The 18,468-nt window shown below is 43.3% G+C and overlaps 4 protein-coding genes across 6 annotated transcripts; 1 reads left to right on the top strand and 3 right to left on the bottom strand.

The window, feature by feature from the left end:
- Positions 1-617: 617 nt before the first annotated feature.
- Positions 618-3,193, bottom strand: LOC139565318 (GTPase IMAP family member 7-like). 2 transcript variants are annotated; one of them, XM_071385539.1, is made up of 3 exons: positions 3,054-3,193; positions 2,239-2,393; positions 618-2,132 (listed from the first exon to the last, which is right to left on the bottom strand). In XM_071385539.1, exons 1-3 carry the CDS (start codon positions 3,076-3,078, stop codon positions 1,254-1,256), a joined length of 1,059 nt encoding a protein of 352 aa, XP_071241640.1. In that variant the 5' UTR covers positions 3,079-3,193; the 3' UTR covers positions 618-1,253. The 2 variants fall into 2 exon arrangements, with proteins under 2 accessions (XP_071241640.1, XP_071241639.1); XM_071385538.1 differs by having other exon boundaries at positions 2,239-2,426; positions 3,054-3,179.
- Positions 3,194-4,216: 1,023 nt separating this feature from the next.
- On the top strand, positions 4,217-7,810 carry LOC139565319 (putative nuclease HARBI1). Of its 2 annotated transcripts, XM_071385541.1 has the most exons (11): positions 4,217-4,475; positions 4,755-4,825; positions 4,913-5,089; positions 5,180-5,241; positions 5,324-5,410; positions 5,498-5,539; positions 5,608-5,781; positions 5,861-5,896; positions 5,996-6,550; positions 6,832-6,943; positions 7,038-7,810. In XM_071385541.1, exons 1-9 carry the CDS (start codon positions 4,318-4,320, stop codon positions 6,071-6,073), a joined length of 885 nt encoding a protein of 294 aa, XP_071241642.1. In that variant the 5' UTR covers positions 4,217-4,317; the 3' UTR covers positions 6,074-6,550; positions 6,832-6,943; positions 7,038-7,810. The 2 variants fall into 2 exon arrangements, with proteins under 2 accessions (XP_071241642.1, XP_071241641.1); XM_071385540.1 differs by lacking the exons at positions 4,217-4,475; positions 4,755-4,825; positions 4,913-5,089; ... (1 more) ...; positions 5,324-5,410; positions 5,498-5,539 and adding an exon at positions 6,620-6,735 and having other exon boundaries at positions 5,776-5,896.
- A 1,767-nt stretch (positions 7,811-9,577) lies between these two features.
- On the bottom strand, positions 9,578-15,576 carry LOC139565317 (HMG box-containing protein 4-like). The gene is made up of 13 exons (XM_071385537.1): positions 15,470-15,576; positions 14,675-14,756; positions 14,388-14,524; positions 14,225-14,300; positions 13,517-14,110; positions 13,177-13,380; positions 12,848-13,044; positions 12,564-12,645; positions 12,398-12,462; positions 12,161-12,260; positions 10,793-10,968; positions 10,496-10,618; positions 9,578-10,324 (listed from the first exon to the last, which is right to left on the bottom strand). Exons 2-13 carry the CDS (start codon positions 14,709-14,711, stop codon positions 10,280-10,282), a joined length of 1,836 nt encoding a protein of 611 aa, XP_071241638.1. The 5' UTR covers positions 14,712-14,756; positions 15,470-15,576; the 3' UTR covers positions 9,578-10,279.
- Positions 15,577-15,781: 205 nt separating this feature from the next.
- On the bottom strand, positions 15,782-18,445 carry LOC139565320 (ankyrin repeat domain-containing protein 54-like). The gene is made up of 8 exons (XM_071385542.1): positions 17,685-18,445; positions 17,332-17,379; positions 17,120-17,218; positions 16,920-16,991; positions 16,694-16,741; positions 16,487-16,611; positions 16,285-16,392; positions 15,782-16,129 (listed from the first exon to the last, which is right to left on the bottom strand). The coding sequence occupies exons 1-8, from the start codon at positions 18,061-18,063 to the stop codon at positions 16,055-16,057; spliced, it is 954 nt and encodes a 317-aa protein (XP_071241643.1). The 5' UTR covers positions 18,064-18,445; the 3' UTR covers positions 15,782-16,054.
- Between the last annotated feature and the right edge of the window lie 23 nt (positions 18,446-18,468).

Genomic DNA, 18,468 nt, shown 5'->3' on the forward strand with positions numbered 1-18,468 from the left:
CTCTCTCCTCTTTCTCGCTCTCTCCCCACTCTCTTTCTCGTTCCTTTCCTCCCTCTATTCTCAGGAAACATGAGAGCTGGACTAATTCTCTCTCCCTCCCACCCCCGGCGGACCACCCACATTCGGAAACGCCTAGCTGTTCCACAGGCAGGGTCTGTCAGCTTAGAGCGAAACTTAAAGAGAGAGATGTAAAGATGGGTTTGACTGATGGTTTTAACAGAGTATCAATTACATCAATGTCAACCCCGTAACCTACCGTTTTGCATAAAGAGAAGAGAGGAAGCTTTGAGAGCAGCGCTTCAGTGTTTTCCAAAGTCAGAGGCACTTTCACTTAGGACTCCACACTCATCACCACTTATTAACGCCCTCTACACGCGCTCGCAATTGTCCTCAGCTAACACACACTGCTGCAGATGGTCCGTCTATAGCGGAGGTCTCCGTTATCTATCATGCATCATGTGAAAATCTTGTTTTCGAAAAGTAGCCTATACTCAACTCCTAAATTAAGTGCTTGAAAATGTTGGCCAATAAATGACTAAATTCAGTCTGAGGGAAATGTGTAATTGTATGCTTTACAAGTATAAACTGTGTGACGTATACAGGACACAACAAACTGCCTTGGAAATTGTATTTTATTTCCTTCAGTTAGCAGTAAGGTATTTGTTTTCAGTTGAGCGCAAATATTTAATGTTCAACTTCAATGTTTTGGTCAACGTCTCCACCAAGTGGATCATGTATGTAACTTCCCCTTTATTTGAAGTTTTTAGTAGACCCTACCATACCTTCTATAATAATTGGTTTTGAAAATATGACCAGTCAATAGGCATGCCAGCAGTGAAACAACAAATATTATAACAAGTATTGTGAGGAATGTACATTGGTCAAATACAAGCCAATTGCACAATACAATATAAGTGCAGTGAAATAACAAAGGGAAACTAAAATTGTTCTACTTCATATTCACCATTTCCAGCACCACCCCAACATCAACATATGTGACAATGGTATGTTCCTATGTTTTGTAGTAAAAAAGAAAGAGAAAGATGATTATGACTAATTGTGAGCTGGTATTAAATACAAAATGGTTGATGTCATTGGAAACACATCTTTCTCCATTTTTTTACTATAAAACAGAAATACACAATTTACACATGTTGATATTGGGGTGGTGCTGGAGATAATGAATATGAAGTTGAAAAATTGTGAAATGTCCCTTTTGAGGTTAATAACTGGAGCTATGTATCCCATTGCCATTATTTGTTTTTCTCTGTCTTTAGAGTCTTCCTTCTCCCCACTTCAGTGGCTACTGAGCCCACAGTGGCCCCCAGCATCCGCCCAACGGGCCCACCTACAAACAGGCCAACGAAAGCCCCCAGCAGAGACTCCATCCTCAGCATCTTGGGCAGCCTCCTCAGCCACCCTGTCAATCCTTGCCACAAGGACGAGAAAAATGAGGGAGAGGAGGAGGCAGGAGAAAGAGAGGTAATACCCTCGGTGTCTATGTTCAGGTTGTGCACACTCCTCTCTGCCTCCTCCCTAACTCTTGCCATCTCTTCATCGTCTAGCTCTTCCTCTGGAGGTGAGGCTGAGGAGGGCACCTCTTCATCTAGCTCCTCTCCACCTCCCTCTCTTCTCTGCCGCACTATCTCTGCCTGCTTCTCTCTTACCCTGGCCTCAGCCTCCTGGTAGAGGGGGCAGCTGTAGAACTCCACCCCGCTCTCTTTTACAGTCTGTTCAACCTTCTCCAGCAGCTCTTCCACACTCTTCCTCTCATCCTTCTCTCCTCTACTCCTCCTCTCCAGAGAGTGATAGCGGTCTCCACACATCACCACCAGCTCCAGTAGGTCTTTGCGTCTGGTGGCGATGTACTCGTCCAGCTGTTGTCCCAGAACCATCTGGTCTGTGTGGGTGAAGAGGATCAGGGTGTGTCCACTGACTGCAGTGGGGCCAAAAACTTTCTCCAGGGCCTCCAGGGCCCGCAGCTCCATGTCAGCCGGCCGGTCCACAGGGACACACAGCAGGAAGGCATGAGGCCCCGGGGCGGACAGGGCCACGCAAGAGGAGACATGGTGCCTCACCTCCTCCGGGGGGCGCTCTGAGCAGAACCAGTCTTGGGCGACTACCACTGATACCTGCAGGCAAAAACAGTGTGTAATGTTAGAACCTCTGGTTGACATTTAAGTCATTTGATCAGTGTGTAGGCTACTGTCCTTTTAAAGTATCAACAAAGTATCTTACCCATCTCCCTGCAATGGTTCCTCTGTGCTTCTCACATTCCTGAGTGACAGCTGGCTCACTGGCAGTCTGGGTAAAGAAAGCCTGGCGGCCCAGTATGGCGTTTCCAGCTGCACTCTGTCCTGCTCTTGTCCGGCCAAGCAGAACCAGCCTCAGCTCTGCATTGGGACAAGGCGAGGAGATGGAGTGTTCTTAGAAAGGGAGGATTTAAGTAGCCCGCACACATCACAAGTTCTGTCATCTGATCTCTGCTTTCAGTTTCCGTTTACATTAGTACTGTTCAATAAGCAAAGACTTTTGTATCTCTGAAAGTTCTGCCAAAATATGTATTGTAACAATGGAGACATTGTACATATCTTTCCTGTGAGACAAAAAAAAATATGAATAGAACGAACTCGAATCACGAAACATCTCATAGGCTATACCAGGGTTTCCCACACTCGGTCCGTTTTGTTTTTTTGCCCTGGCACTAAGTACACAGATGATTCAAATAACAAACTCATTATCAAGCTTTGATTATTTGAATCATCTGTATAGTGTTAGGGCAAAAAACCAAAACGTGCCACATGACCGAGTTTGGGAAACCCTGGGCTATAAAATGTAGCATACGATGTAAACACGTTTTATCAAATTCCAAAGAGACAGCTCAAACGAAATGCGGAGACAGCCTCCCTCACGTTCTAAAAACTGACAGGCCGTAAAGTGCGTTTGTGGCGAGTTAACAGCGCACAAGTGAGTATGAAATAGTCGTAAACAAACGCGAAGTCAAAGCCTACACTTCCTGGAACCTGCGTGAATAATTGGTAGGCTACACGTACCTGTTTGTGGGGGACCTGATGCCATCTCTTGATTGTGCGATATTGCCAGATATTATTGCCGTATTTAGTATGAACGCTAGTCAACTTCCTCGTGCCTACGTCCTGACTCACTAGAAGAAGGACCAGTCTGTGCCGTGTGCTTCTGCAGTCTTCAGGGCGTAGCCGTACAGTCAATGCTCTTCAAGTAAAGCCGGTTTTAGCCTGCTACGTTTTTGTAGTGTCTTTTGATGCAGTGACAAAAAAGTAAAGTAGGCTGACTTCTTCAATGGCAATTATGCATCAACATTCGAATCAATATGTTCATGGCATACTTGCTCAAACTTCCAAAAAATCTAATCTCCCGTGAGCACATTCTCTGTGTAGACTGATAATCTGCCAGAATTGAAAGGGATGCGCATTATATTATGTCAGGGGTATTCATCCGGAGGTCTGCGAATATAAATATTTGTATTTCAATGTTTTTATGACTACTGCTAGCAACAACAGAAAACGAATTTTGAATGACATGCATACAATGACGTCAGTTTTATTTCTCAGTTTATTCATCACAATGACATGGTCGCAGATGTAATTGCAGGGTACAGTGAAATTCTTAAACTTCACGCTCCAACAGTGCAGGTCAAAATTATACAAAATGACACTGTCTTTGGATTTACACTCACTGGAATGTCTGACATAGGCATTGAAAAAGCACTTGCAAATAGACCACCAGTGCAGAAGTGCCACTGGCTTTCTGGTAAGCTTTTTTGATTTGGACAAATGTTTGACAACACATGGCTAACCTTTGTTTAACCAGTTAAACAGATGCTCTTAGCGAAAATGTGTTACCGTTCTACCTAATATGATATGCTAGAGTTTACACTTCCTCTTCCAAATTATGTGGGGTCAAAATAATGAAAAACGATTTACCAAATATATTCATTTTAAAATGTTGATTACTTCATTCACCTGATAAGACGTGATATTTTTCGGGTGCTAATATAGGATGGGGGTCCCTGGAACACCGATTTGCCTGGAAGGCGGTCCCTGGGCAAGAACAGGGGCCTGTTGCACAAAAGTAGAATTAAGACATCCGGGATAAATGACTCAGCTGAGCTCAATGAAGCCAAAACATGTGGGTCCAGGCTTAATTGGTTGCACAAAGACCAAGCCAGGATGAGCAGACACGGATTCATTAAGCCAGGTGAAACCAATCCTGGATAGGTGCGCGCTCACGGCTCACTCAAATAGACCCCGCCACAGATCACAGATTAACTGATTTACCATGGCAACTAGAGCCGCGTACTTTTCCCCGTCGGAAGCACAAATCCTCATGGAGGCATACGAGGAGGTAAAAGATATAATTAAGAAGAAAGGCAACACCGCCACAGTGATAAAGCAAAGAGAAAAAGCGTGGCAAAGTATTGCAGACCGCCTGAATGCGTAAGTAGTGCACAATTACACACTCACCGCTCCGCTGAAACATCACAATTACAATTCAAATATTTAATTCACATCTCCAAAAATGCAGTTGTACTGTAATTATGAAACGGTTAAATTTTTAATTGAAATGCACTGCAGATATGAGTGAAATTGTGTAAAGTAACTCCATCACACTGTATAAAGCTATGATACATTTTTTGATATTTTTACTGAAAACAAGACAAAAATACCAAGTAATTTTTTGCAGTGTGACTCCATTAAATGTGTGTGTGTGTGTAGATTAAACATGAACGGGCCAAAACGGACATGGCAGCAGGTCAAAATCAAATACAAGAACATTCTGCAGAATGGTATGGTCCCTGACTAATATTTAACAAAGCACAAGCATATATTGTACCCAGAAGGTGCCTGCTCACACATTGTCTGTACTGTTTTAGCAGTGAAAAAGAATACCCACAGACAAGGCACGGGTGGTGGGTCACCAAAGGCTGACCTTACCCCAGCAGAGGACATGGCCTTGGAGCTAAATAAAGGCAGGCCCGTCTTAGAGGGGATCCCTGGGGGGAAAGAGACGAGCATAGGTTCCTCCCAAGATGCCACCCGCTTCATTCAAGGTATGTCCTTCCATCTCTACATGGGATACAACCACATTCATATTGAATCAATTTGGACTGTCTGACTTTGGTTTACCTATTGCCTTGCAGTGTCTGGCAGCACTGTGTTCCTGTTAGAGCCACCAGCACAAGCACCAGACGATGCTGATCCAGTGAGTACTCCATCAAAGGCATACTGTAGGCCTGGCATGTCTTGTCTACTAGCTTCAATATGAATCCGATTAAATGTGATAGGGTGAAGGCCCCAGTGCAGCAGCAACAGCACATGATGGAGACGATGATGAGGAGGAGACCATCTCTCTGGATTCCAGAAGGCATGAGGTATCATGTTAAGACTGTGAAAGTACTATTTACTCTACAATGGTGAGGAGTCCTCATCAAAATCAAAAAATCTAATTTCTTTTACAGGACCCAGATGCTATACAGTGGGAAAACCAGCCTGGCAACATAGTGCGTATTAATAAAAGGACACCACATCCTGCCAAATTCCAGCTGCGCTAATTGTATTGTGTTCACAGAGCTCACAAGCTATCAGAAAGTTGTATGGCAACCACCTCCGGCGCCAAATAGAACTGGCAGACATAGACATTCAGTACAAGAAGAAAAAGATGGAAAATCTTGCACTGGAGTCCGAAATAAAAAAGAGGACAATTAGGAAACTGGACCTTGAAATAAAAAAACTTGAGAGGGAGGTGAGATATGCCTTCAATGTACACTGTATGCTAACTGTAACACAAATGTATTAATCATTATTTTTCTTTCCTCCCCCAGCTCCAAGAAGATGACACAGCTCAAAATAAAAATTTGGTATATTCTCGTAAAGTCAAGTGAGCCATGACATATGAGCTCTTATTGTGAGCACACAGGACGGTGGCATCTTTCTAAGGTTTTTTTTAATTTTCCCAGCAATCAGTACAACCAAGTCATCGTTATAAGGCATCGCCCTCTTTTGCCCACCCCCCCAGCACCAGGTGTGGCCACTAGCCTATATGAAGGCCCAAAATTGTGTGTTCCTTTCTGCTCTGACAATGGCATGCCCATTCGTGCGAGATGTGGTGGATGAAGAAGCACTTGTGCTGAGGAGAGCCTTCAGGCGAGAAAGGGTCTTCAGGGACCGGTTGGACCCACTGGCCTTCCCTGATGACCATCTATATGAAAGATACAGGTTTTCTGCAGATGGCATCAGGTATCTATGCAGACTACTGGGTCCCAGGATTAAGCACCGCACTGCACGGAGCCATGCACTGAGTGTGGAGCAAATGGTTTGTGTGGCCTTGCGCTTTTTTGCTAGTGGAGCCTTCCTGTACTCAGTGGGGGATGCAGAACAGCTGAACAAGGCCACAATTTGCCGCACAATAAGGAGTGTGTGTCTGGCTATCAAAGCATTAGCAGATGTCTTCATCTCCTTCCCTGGCCACAGAAGACTCTGTGACATCAAAGAGGAGTTCTATAGGATTGCAGGTAAGAGGATCTACAAATTACAGGACAACTGTTAACACATAGTAGGATACTCATTACTTTGTGTGACAGGTTTCCCCAATGTCATTGGTGCAGTGGACTGCACACACATAAGGATAAAAGCCCCCTCAGGTGCCCATGAGGCCGATTTTGTGAATAGGAAATCCTTTCACAGCATTAATGTTCAGGTGAACATAACTTTTTGATATTGTCCATTGACGAACACTCTGCATTGCCAGTGATGTGCATTGATTGGTGTAATATTCCTCATCTTATGATTTCAGATGGTCTGCAATGCTGACTGTGTGATCAGCAATGTTGTGGCAAAATGGCCTGGCTCAGTCCATGACTCCAGAATCTTTCGGGCCTCTGAAATCTATCAGTGCCTATCACAAGGTAAGCCACACAACCCCTATTTATAACCATCATGGCTGTGTCAAGAATATCACTGTGTTTATGAGGTAGTAATGATGAGATTTTGTGTTGACAGGTGAATTCTCTGGTGTGTTGCTGGGAGACAGGGGGTATGGCTGCCAGCCTTTTCTCCTGACACCTTTCACAGACCCCCAGGAAGCACAGCAGGCCTACAACCATGCCCATGCCAGGACCAGGGCCAGAGTTGAAATGACCTTTGGCCTCCTGAAGGCACGCTTTCACTGCCTTCACAAATTAAGGGTCAGCCCTGTTAGGGCATGTGATATTACTGTGGCTTGTGCTGTCCTCCACAATGTGGCCTGCCTGAGGAAGGAGAGGGCCCCCAGAGTGCCACCAGCCATGGACTGGGACAATCCGGCAATCTTCCCTGATGACGACAGTGGTCGGCTGCTGAGGGACCAATATGTGTTGAATTATTTTAGTTAGTATGTGTGCTTTCAATTTTGGTTAAATATGTCCTGCGGTGGCAGAGGAATTTTGTTTTTTTTGGGTTCGTTTTTTGACGAATTTGGCCTCTTATGATGTTTGTGCGGTATACTGTGTGTAATACAAGGCTGCAGGGAGGCTACTGCATCCATTCATTTGTCTGTTCAGTTGATGTGTATGGATTTGTCCTGCATTTATTTTAGTGTGCAGACATGCAGGGTGTGTTATATACAGACCTTTGAATGTGTATGTATCATTTTGTATAATATGCTTGGATTCTGTGCTTTCCATCTTGTAGAGTCACTGTGACTTCAGTTTCGAAAGGAGCTGATGGTTTACCTGCTTTGTTTTGTCCTTATTCAATAAAGGAACATAATGTTACACATTGTGTTTTTATATTCATATGGAATGTGTATTTGTTTATATGACAGAGTACTAGGGCCACACTGAAGAAAAAGGATAAAGTCATAAATTTATGAGGCTGGTTCTTTCTGCAGAAAAGCTACATATTGTTTTTACAGTTTTGATACTTATGACAATGTGATACTTAATATTCTGGCACATCAGCATGTCTTTGTTTATGAAACCATACTGAAGTACAATTTCACGAAATGCCCCACATCTGTCATTTTAACAACTGGTTACAATATTATGACTTGTGTTTTTTTCCCCCTCTGTGGCCCTAATATTCTATCATTTTATATATAGCCTTATAGTCTATGGGAAACTGTAAATTATCTAATGATAGCAACATCTAAAAATCATTTTTTTATCCAAAATCATTGAAATTAATGATCACAAACGTTTAAATAATAACAGTGGGTCTAGTTATATGTGATAACAATGTATAGTGAGCAGTGAAATAACTATTGGTTTCCATTTGTGGTGACTGCTGACTGACATTAGGGATGAGATTAAATAGATCCTGGAATTTAGCCTGGTCTGGAGCAGGCTAGCTCCACAGAATAAATCTCCATGGTAATTTATACCATAACATATCCTCCTGCCCCCTATCCATCTTTAGTGCAACCGGATTACGGATCAATTGAGCCAGGATCACCAAGATATCCTGGCTTAATCCCTTATCCTAGTTTTGTGCAACAGGCCCCTGGTTGAAGACCATTGTTATATCGATACTGATTATTTGTCGCCATCTTCATATACACATACAGTGATTGGTCGCCAAAAATGGTTTGTTTACGTTTCTACCGGTTTGGCTAAATGGAGTAGGCCTACAGCGCTATCTAGTGGTCGCGTCGGGGACAACAGTTGTTGACAACGTTACGTTGTAACTGAGCTCTTTCATAACGCCTCAATCACACCAACAGACAAGCGCAAAATGGACGCAGCATCATCTGGATATGTGTGCCACAAAAGTTAAACATTCACCTTCTGCTACCATTTCTGTCAAGCCGTCTACGTTCAATAAATCCAACGTATGCTCCACATATAATGCACTGAAACGCAATGTTGCAAGTCAAACGCAGCGTTCCATCGGAAATGTACTTCTGGTGAACCAAAATGCAAAACAATGCCAGTGTGATCGAGGAGTAACCTTGACCTCGTTCTCCTAACCTGACACGTTTATTAGTTCGCTTAACTTGCCATGTAAATAAACCATTTGTGGCGACAAATCATCAGTATCACCAAACGTTCTCTCAATTTCTAACACGTATGAACACGAAGTTAATCACGCAGCTGACCAAATTACACTAGATTTTACTTCTCGGTTAACAGAGATGAACAAAAATCCAAAGCACGTCATTAGGTAAGGTTTTGCATTCCTCCCTGGCTGGGGCATAGAGGCATGTGGAAGCACAGACATAGTAAGTCGCTCTGGATAAGAGCGTCTGCTAAATGACTTAAATGTAAATGTGTTCTAGTTCTATTGTATGTGTAGAGAAAAGCATATCATCCTCAGTCTGACAAGGATCCTGAAGATTCACAGGCAGCTGCTGCAGTTCATGTACAATTCACTTTACTCACTTAAAAATAGCAATTTCAGTTGTAGGTATAACTGGCCTTAAAATGTAAACTATCTTGATACACTGCAATGGTTTGTTACAATAAATATAAGCCTTACTCATTCATTGGTTTGTGTAGGTGTCAGAACAACAGCTGTAGTTGAAATAAGGTGGCGTGGTACATACCAGTCATAAGTCTGCTATGCTCAGTCTGCATGTTGCCACTGTCATTTTTATTGTCAACATTTCCATACTGTATACTCAGAGGAAGAAATGTATTAATGAAAATGTGGATTACAGCTTTGTGCTTCAAAAGCTGCAAAACCCACAACAGTAGTTTGATTGCAGTTGCCTCGAAATATTTCTACCGTATACAAATTTCATTCTACAATCAAAATCTAAACCTTAATACTCAGTAAAATAGCATATATACAAAAGAGCAAGTCATTATGTAATTAACTGGTAAAACAAACATGAATAGTTGTCAAATATATTATTTTCATGGTATGTTGATGGAAGAGGAACAATGGTGGACTTGGGCCCTGGCTTGTCCTTTTGAGTAAAAACTAGCCTCTGGAGATACTGTATACACATAGAAAACACACACGCCCGCACACATTCACACAAGAACATACAGTTAAATCTGAAGACACTAACAGACATGCCAGAGGGAAAGAAAAGAGTCTTCATTAAAATAGGTTTCAGTAAAAAACAAATATAAAAAAATAACACATTTTAAAAACATGTTGAAAGTATTAATATCCACGTTTTCCAATGTCTTGCTGCATAAATAATAGTCTGCATCCCAAGCCACAAGCCACGCTTCTATAATGGGTACTCTCACTCCAAACGTTTTACTTCATGGCAAGGACACTCAGTAGACAAGAAAGGAATGTTTCTGTTGGCTTCACAGCCCTGGCATGATGTAGGCAATGTTGTCCAAGGTGTTGGACTGAAAGAGACATAAAAGGAGAGAAATGTTTCAGGCTGGCCTCATGCAACACACTTGCTGTCACACAATGTGCTGTCACTACAGCCACATATTTTTACTTTACAGCCCAAGTGGAAGATGAAACCTTTCAGAACAACATTTCAAATAGATGGCAAGGTGTGAGTGATTTACCAAGACTTGGCGGGGACATCCGTTGAGCTGGGGGATCTGTGCTGTGAGGCAGGTCAGGGGTCCAAGGGCACACAAGATGGAGTCCAGCAGTACAGAGAGACTGCCTGACACCGCCACCATCCCCTGAGTGAGGTGAGAGCAGAGGCAGTTAGTCTAGTGGTCACACACAAATCTTTGTTCAGTCTTTACTCATATGAACGTGATAATGAGACATTTCTGTTGTAGGTGAAGAGAGTACGTTTGGACACAACAGCTAAGTTAAAAGATACAGGGAATAGTTGGTTGGTGTGTGTGTACCTCTGTCTCCTGTAATCGGTGGCCGATGAGAGACAGGGACTCTCCCAGTAGCTGCAGGTGGGCGGCCGCATCGATGGGGTCGACATCAGGGACCCGTGCTGGTGACAGGGACACACCCACAGACGCCCGGTTGGGGGACACCAGCCCTGCTCCCAGCCCCATGCCCTTCATAGAGCCTGAGACACACAAATACAACACACGCAGTGACCAACTGACCATGAGTGTCATGTGGGCTACTGAGAGAGAGATAAAGCAGCATAGAGAAGGGACAGGACTACTGATTGACTTGTAATCACTGTCAAAGCTGATAGAGCTGCAAGGCCAATGTGGCTGCAGATGGGCTCTTACTAGGGATGCGCCGATATCACATTTTTGACCGATACCGATATTTTCCTTGGCAAAAAAAACCCAATACCGATATTTAACATTTTAGCAGCCTTTTAAGCATTCTAGAACAGTTAAATAGTTAATGCACACACATAGATGCAGCAGTCTAAGGCACTGCATCTCAGTGCAAGAGGCATCACTACAGTCCCTGGTTCGAATCCAGGCTGCATCACATCCAGCCGTGATTGGGAGTCCCATAGGGCAGCGCACAATTGGCCCAGCATTGTTACATTTCACGTAAACCCTGTTTGTCTGCATCGAAGTAGCGGTCCTTGTAGCTAGCATCGAGCATGGTGGTGACACAGTAAAGAGGCTCAGAGAGAATCGCTTGTTCACGGCCTAAGTTATAACCCCACGGTCGGTAGGCAGTTTTGTTGAGCAGACGTTTCAATACCATGACAGAGGGTATCTGCTGCAGACGCAGTTGATTACCTTATTTCTCCAGTCAGTTGTTTGAATGGCACTAGAAGTGTGTTCATGTTTCCAAGTTTCAAACATGTTCTCAAGTGCCATTGAAATGGAAGCAGCGGTATGAGAACCAGCACATTATTTAGCATGCAATACTGCGTTGACACACTGTGCTGTCAGACTCAACATTCTTATGGGGCTGACATCGCTGGTCCAAATGTCAGTCGTGACGCCCATAGCAAGTAGCATAATGAATTCCATTATCTTGGCGTTAGTGGATTTCGCCTTTGCGTTGTCTCGCTGAAATGTTCTTACTCTTTCAAATGACTGCTCAACTTGAACTTGTTTAGTTGTTGGAAGTGTGCGCCTAGTATGTTTCTGCTTTCGTTCTGTGTAGCGCTATTACGTCATCTACTTACGTTATATACGTATGCACGTCAGCTTTGACACCGGTTTTGCACATCGGTGTTAAACTAGACATTGGGCCGATGCCGATGTTGGCATTTTTAGATAATATCGTTTGATTCCGATATGCCTAGCTCCACCGATTTATCGTGCATCCCTAGCTCTTACCTTTGCTTTTGACTCCATCTGTGGAGCTCTTGCGTTTGACTGTGGTGGCCTCAGCTTTGTTCTGCTTGTGCTGCAGGTACTGAGCTTTCTGCTTCCACACCTATGTGTATATAGAAGCAATTTAGGCAATGAACCATGACTCATAGCATAGTGCTGGCGGGCCATTCTTAAATTGATTTCAAATGTTTATCAGAAATCAACTCTCTTCTTAAATTGGTAATTTCAAGTGAAACTTACCAGTTTATCTTTTTCTGGGAGCTGTTTCCACACCTCTGCCAACTTTTTGCTCAGCTCCCCGAACACTGCAAACACAGTAAAGTCTTTCTCTAAATCTTGTATAACATATGTACCACAATCATTAATAGTTACAATGTAATTATAAAAAAGGGATAACTCTGCCCACCTAGTCCCGGCTGCTCTGCATTGATGTTGACCCTGTACTCTTTACAGAACACCTGGTACGCTGTTGTGTTCTTCTTCTTGGGCTGAGAGAGAAAGGAGATGAGAAGAGTGTATATATATATATATATATAAAAGCATTTCGCTATACCTGCAATAACATCTGCTAAATCTTTGTATGTGACCAATCAATTTTGATTTGATATTATATATATATATACACACACTGTACAAAATGCAGGAAACACTGTCTAAAAGCCTAAACTACCAATCTGTTTTGGTTCTTACCTTATCTTTCTCCTTCTCGTGCTTTTCCCTTTCCCTCTCCTCCTTTTTTTTCTTCTTCTCCATCATTGCAACTTCATTACTTTGATGATGGTGAGTAAGGATGGGAGTAGGGATGGGGGCCCCCATGGCATACATTCCACCAGCTGCAGAGTGATTGGCTGAGCCATGGGTATGGGTGTGGCCTCTCGATTGGTCCCCTGGAGAAAGCATACAAGGAGCACATATTAGAATGCATAATAAAAGTAACTGTTGAAGTAACCAATGTTAAACATCTTTCTGCAATAGGATTAAGGCAGACTAGAGGCAGCGTTCCAAATGTTTCTAATCACCTCCTGATCCTTTGCTGTGCTTCTTCTCTCTCCCGCCTTTGTCTTTCTCCCTGTCCTTCTCTTTCTCCCTTTTCTTCTTGCTTTTCTTGCTCTTCTTCTTTTTCTTTGACAGATGCTTGTACGAGTCGTCTATCACCAGCTCTCCTGCCTCCAGTTCACCCCCTGAGGAGGAGCTGTCTCCCCCCATACCCCCACCGTAGTGCCCTGACACACAAGAAAGAGAGGACATAGGGTTCATGCAGGAATCAACACAAATACAGGAAAAGTGGTTAAGTGCACATACAAATGTGTTTCTAATAATGTCTCTCATAGCGATAAATCTAGCCAAAGGCAATCTTACCCTCCACCTCCACTTCTTTCCCCACAACAGGCAGTGGATCTCGGCTCTGCTGAATCTTCTTGGGGACTTTAGAGAGCTGCTTCCGGTCTCTGTCCTTCTCCTTTTTTATCCCCCCTTTTGAGGATGAGGAGGAGTGGGGAGGGAAGGGAAAGCCCTCTCCTTCTGCCTTCTCCTTAGGCGAGACCATGAGCTTCATCCTCAGCCCATCCGGCTCACGTATGTTCAGGAGATCTCCTTTAGGGGTACCGGTACCACCATGGAACAGAGACGACGACTTGGAGGAGGAGTGCTTTTTGGAAGAGGAGGATGAGGACATAGGACGGGAATGAGAGGAGTGGCTGCCTTTGCTTCCTCCGGTGCTCCCATCACGTTTGCGGTCTTTGGAGGAGTGGGAGGAAGAGAAGGAGGGGTAGGAGGGCTTCTTGTGCAGGTGTGGGCTCGGCTCTGAGCCGGTGGCCATAGGGGAGGTGATGGCCTGTAGGAGCCCCATGGCTGTGTCTGTGGGATGGGAGGAAGACGAGGAGGACAGGGAAGGGGAGTGGTCCGACGACTTTCGCTTCTTCTTGTGGGGAGGTGGGCCTGAGCCTTGCTGGTCTGGTAAAGAACATAGTGAATGGAGAGTGAGAACATAATGAATCAGTTCAGCATAAAATTCACGCAAATAATTCAATATTTTTATTGAAAGAGCAGAATTCCTTCCTCCTTTACCTCTGTAATAGTAGTCTTCACTGTGCTTTTTCTTCTTCTTGTGGGAGTCCCCTCCCAATAAGAAAAGTTCTGAGTCCTAAATGAAAAAGTCAGGATTTGACTAAATTTACAACCAGCAGAAACTACATGGCACTACATTTTGAAACCAGTGTTCTGCTGTTACCTTGGGCCGTTTCTTGGAGGACTTGCGGACCTGTGCAGCAATCTCCTCCTCCTCTCTGAGCAGGTCCTTGTACGATCTCCTCTTCTCTCTCTGACTACGACCAGCCACAAGGCCCACTTCCCCTTCCATCCCTACCTCTGAGAAAGAGGGAGTTGTAATGCACACTGGGAACTTCAGGCATTGCATGAAAATTGGAATAACGATGATGACTTTTAATAACTAAATGATTGACAGATTTCTTCAAAAGAACATAAGAGGTACCAGAGGAAAGAACTGGCACAAATTACCAATTACTCCTTTTTTCTTGATCTCTTCAAAAGCCATGATCTCTCTTTTCTCCTCAACAGGCTTGCTCGTCTCTCTGTGTCACTAACAATAGCAAGATATTAGAACACAGTCATAAGGATATGGAGGAAACATCAGCCACTGACTCAGCCAATATAACAGACAAGCAACTTGTGACTTGGAGCAGTTTTACTGCAAAATACAGGATATTTACATTTCACTGTGAATGGAAGAATGGCAAAAATAAGAGACAGACAACAATAAAGAAGTATTTTAACACCAAATTGATCAAACTGAGTAGGCCCCTTCAAAAAGCAAGAAGTGCCTTGTTACAACTCGCCACCACATATGGTTGATGAGAGGACATTCAATTTCTGTAATTGATGTCTCTCCTTAAAGTTTGGATAACAGTATACACTGATAAATGCTTGAGCCTATAGTAATAATAGATACATTACAAAACTGAAGTGTGTTTAGGCAATTGAAGGATAAATTCCCGCCTACTTTCGAAAAAATACACAAACACACCCCCTTTCATTAGCTGAGAGTCCCTAACTCCCAACATTTGGAACCTCTTCTAACTCCTATTGCTGATTATGTGCTGGGTTATCCGGAAGGTACTGCAATAGCAGTCCGTGGCTTCTGGTGCAGCTAGGCCTATGTCAGTCTAAACGGACAAAGAAAGTAATTTTCATGCATTTGGTTCATAAATTCTGTTTAGCATGCTGAGGTGAGAATATGTGAATTTTACTGTCGCAAAGAGAGAAGAAATGTACAATTATATGTAATTTTACTACCTCTCCGGATTCACCAATTTACGCGGTTCCAGTCGCCATCTTTGATATCAGTCTACAACGATGCGTGTCGGCAGGGGGAGGGACTTGACCGCGATGTAGCGAATCAGAACAATGAAATCGTGTACGTTATTGTAGTGCACAATGTCAATTGGCTGGAAATATACATTGCGTCTATTAATTTGAAGATATTGTAACCAATATGTAACAATTACTTTTCATGTATTAATTATATGAATGGATAATGATAACTACATTAACTGACAATGCATATTGATGTTACACCGTCTTTTCTTATAAAGCAGAGGCAACAAATATTTCCAAACATTTTATTAATCCATTAACCCAGATTGTTACAACCATTTACAACAATGACCATGATTACTTTTTTTTTTATACAGTAAACATTCATGTACAACACATGCAAGGCAACAGAAAAAAGGCAGTGACACAAAGATACTGAGAGGAAGACCAACACAACAGTCAAGGGTAATGAGTTCATAAAGATCTTTTTTATTTACTTTATCACAGTAGTATTCCCATTACCCCGCCATAAACAAAAGAATGTATCCACAAAGAGAGCCCCCTCTACCTATCCCCCAAATTCTGCTTCTGTAGACTGAGTGACGTGAAGCTGGCCAGCAAGTCGGTTACCTCATCAACCTGAAACAGAAGAGAAGCCATAATTGTCACCAATGAAGACTCATTAATTCTTGTAATAAGAATGATACCAATTGGTTGTGTTACCATTTGGTTCAATGCCAAAAAAAACAGGTGTGTGTGTGAGAGAGAGTGAGTTAAACACAAATGTCTCTTACCTGTTCTTTGGTGCGTGTGTGCTGCAGCTGTGTTGAGATATGATCCAGTCTCTCTCTGGCCTCACTCTGTCCCATCACATTCAGGTACTCCCTCAGCATCTGAATGATCTACAGAGCCATGGAGAGAGAGAATTTCAGACTGCACAAATAAATGTTGGTATACTAATGTTTACATGGTGCTGTTGTAATAACCCCTTATTACCTGTGTGACCTCCCCTCTAAGAGTTTCTATACTTCTCGAGTCTCCATCCTGCAGGATGTTGAGTTTGGAGCGTGCCAGGTGCAGGGGGGTCCTTCCTGCTCGGTCTAGGGCATCCACACGTGCTCCTGAACAGAAAAACAAAATTAACAAGTTAGCAGGTGTACAAGTATGTATGTCTATGTGTGTTCATACCGTATGGCATCTCACCTCCTCTCAGCAATGTGGTGATTACAGGCACGTGGTTGGTACAGGCCGCTGCAGAGACAGGTGCAGAAGTGGAAAGATTGTGGAAAATATACATTTTTCAGACATGGAAAAGTTAAATCAAAATAAAATGTTCATCTTTTACTTTTCTACCATCGGGACCTAAAGTAGCAATGTTGTACATCCCTGAACTAAATGCTATACTTTCAGTGCCATGTGTTGTTCTTACCCAGATGGAGAGGGGTGTTCCCAAGGCCATCCCGCTGGTTAGGGTCAGCGCCGTAGCTCAGAAGAAGTTGCACTGGAAGGAAGGGGACGATTTAATCATTTGTTCACAGTAATGCTGCTGTGACTATTATTAGTTCATAACAATGTCATTACTGTTGAGTAATGAATCATGAGCCCCTTGCACTTCTCAGTTTGACTTACCGATGCTCTCGTTGCCATTACAGGAGGAGAAGTGGAGGGCTGTTCTTCCTTTGTCATCTGCTGCACAAGGGTCTATGTCTTCTAGAAGAAGCCTGCGCACTGGATAGAAAAAGAGACAGAAATGTTAAACACCTGAAAGGGATACCATATATTACTTAGTCTTGTTAAGTCTCACAATAGTTGATGTTCCAATAGTTATCTTCAGTGCCTACCTGTATCAATGTCGTTGCCATTGGCAGCCTCTCGGAACCTCTTCACCGCTAGAGAGAATGAACAAACAAGCCAAAGGTTAGGTAAACATCAGGTAGAATGCTAAACTCTGTGCTTTGAGTGTTGACATGCCTATCACCGTCTGATGTACTGGCTAGTATAATGCATACTGATGATACTTTTGTCAAAGTTCAGGAGCCATAGGCAGATGCCTTGCATGACATCCCGTCCCTCCGCAACATTCACACAGCTTTAACACTATTCACACCTCATGTTTGGGTGTGGAATTCACCGCCAACTCTCTCCATCAACACAATTTTTTTTCTCTCCAATTTTGAGTGTGGAATTTCTGTACCATAAATATCTTTTCCAATGGGCCCCACATTTCGCCGGGCTCTCCCTTGTCGCCTCGCTCTACACCCTGTCACCTTCCCGGGTTTGCTGCTCGCCACACCCGACCCTGATCCAACTCGACTGGGTTCCCATAGCAAGTGGAGGTACCGAAGTTCTTGTTCAGCGGTCTGTCCTGTACAACTCAATCTCACGGTGCCCTCTCCAAAGCCAGTTATCCCAAATCCCTCAGCAGCACCTCCATCCATCCTCTCATCATTTATCTTTAGTTCACCCTCTTTCTCCTCCGCTTCTTTTGGTCCAGTGTCCACCGTGTATTCACCCTCGGAGCTTGAACGTTCATCGTCAGAAGCTGTTGCAACAATTGGACTCCACCCGTCCATGTTCACCGACTCATGTGGAAGATTTATTTAGTTTCTCTCTTCAAAATTATCCTCGTTCGCAAGCCAGTACTAGGAGCTACGAAAAGAGTCATTTATGTTGATGAACTGACTTGCAACTTTGAATACGTCGTTTATTTTCTCCGTTGCCATCGCTGGCTCTAGAACGTCAATACAGAAACGATTCTACGCATATTTACCATTGTGGCTCATATGTTCATGCTTTGAATTCAAGATACGTCCCTGTTACAAGAACCAAAATGTCTCCTGTTTCATAATTTCAATTATGACGAGAACAAGCAGTAAAAGGCGGTCCTATTGTAAAGAGAAACGTTGACAATGACTATTACCAATCAGAGCCTACGTTGTTCGTTCTCTCATAAACAAAGCACCCACCCCCGTTCAAAA

This window comes from Salvelinus alpinus, chromosome 36 (assembly GCF_045679555.1).
Source record: "Salvelinus alpinus chromosome 36, SLU_Salpinus.1, whole genome shotgun sequence".
In the NCBI taxonomy this organism is placed as follows: Eukaryota; Metazoa; Chordata; class Actinopteri; order Salmoniformes; family Salmonidae; genus Salvelinus; species Salvelinus alpinus.

Coding starts and splice junctions, on each gene's coding strand:
- LOC139565318 (XM_071385538.1), bottom strand. CDS start 3,078: ATGGCATCAGGTCCCCCACAAACAG. Junction 2,427..3,053: donor ATCAGGTCCCCCACAAACAG/GTACGTGTAGCC, acceptor TCCCTTTCTAAG/AACACTCCATCTCCTCGCCT. Junction 2,133..2,238: donor GAACCATTGCAGGGAGATGG/GTAAGATACTTT, acceptor TTTTGCCTGCAG/GTATCAGTGGTAGTCGCCCA.
- LOC139565319 (XM_071385540.1), top strand. CDS start 6,079: ATGAAGGCCCAAAATTGTGTGTTCCTTTCTGCTCTGACAATGGCATGC. Junction 6,551..6,619: donor GGAGTTCTATAGGATTGCAG/GTAAGAGGATCT, acceptor TTTGTGTGACAG/GTTTCCCCAATGTCATTGGT. Junction 6,736..6,831: donor TTCACAGCATTAATGTTCAG/GTGAACATAACT, acceptor TTATGATTTCAG/ATGGTCTGCAATGCTGACTG.
- LOC139565317 (XM_071385537.1), bottom strand. CDS start 14,711: ATGGCTTTTGAAGAGATCAAGAAAAAAGGAGTAATTG. Junction 14,301..14,387: donor CCTCCAAGAAACGGCCCAAG/GTAACAGCAGAA, acceptor TTTTTCATTTAG/GACTCAGAACTTTTCTTATT. Junction 13,045..13,176: donor GCACAGCAAAGGATCAGGAG/GTGATTAGAAAC, acceptor TGCTTTCTCCAG/GGGACCAATCGAGAGGCCAC.
- LOC139565320 (XM_071385542.1), bottom strand. CDS start 18,063: ATGGACGGGTGGAGTCCAATTGTTGCAACAGCTTCTGACGATGAACGT. Junction 16,742..16,919: donor GAACACCCCTCTCCATCTGG/GTAAGAACAACA, acceptor CTGTCTCTGCAG/CGGCCTGTACCAACCACGTG. Junction 16,130..16,284: donor ACACACGCACCAAAGAACAG/GTAAGAGACATT, acceptor CTTCTGTTTCAG/GTTGATGAGGTAACCGACTT.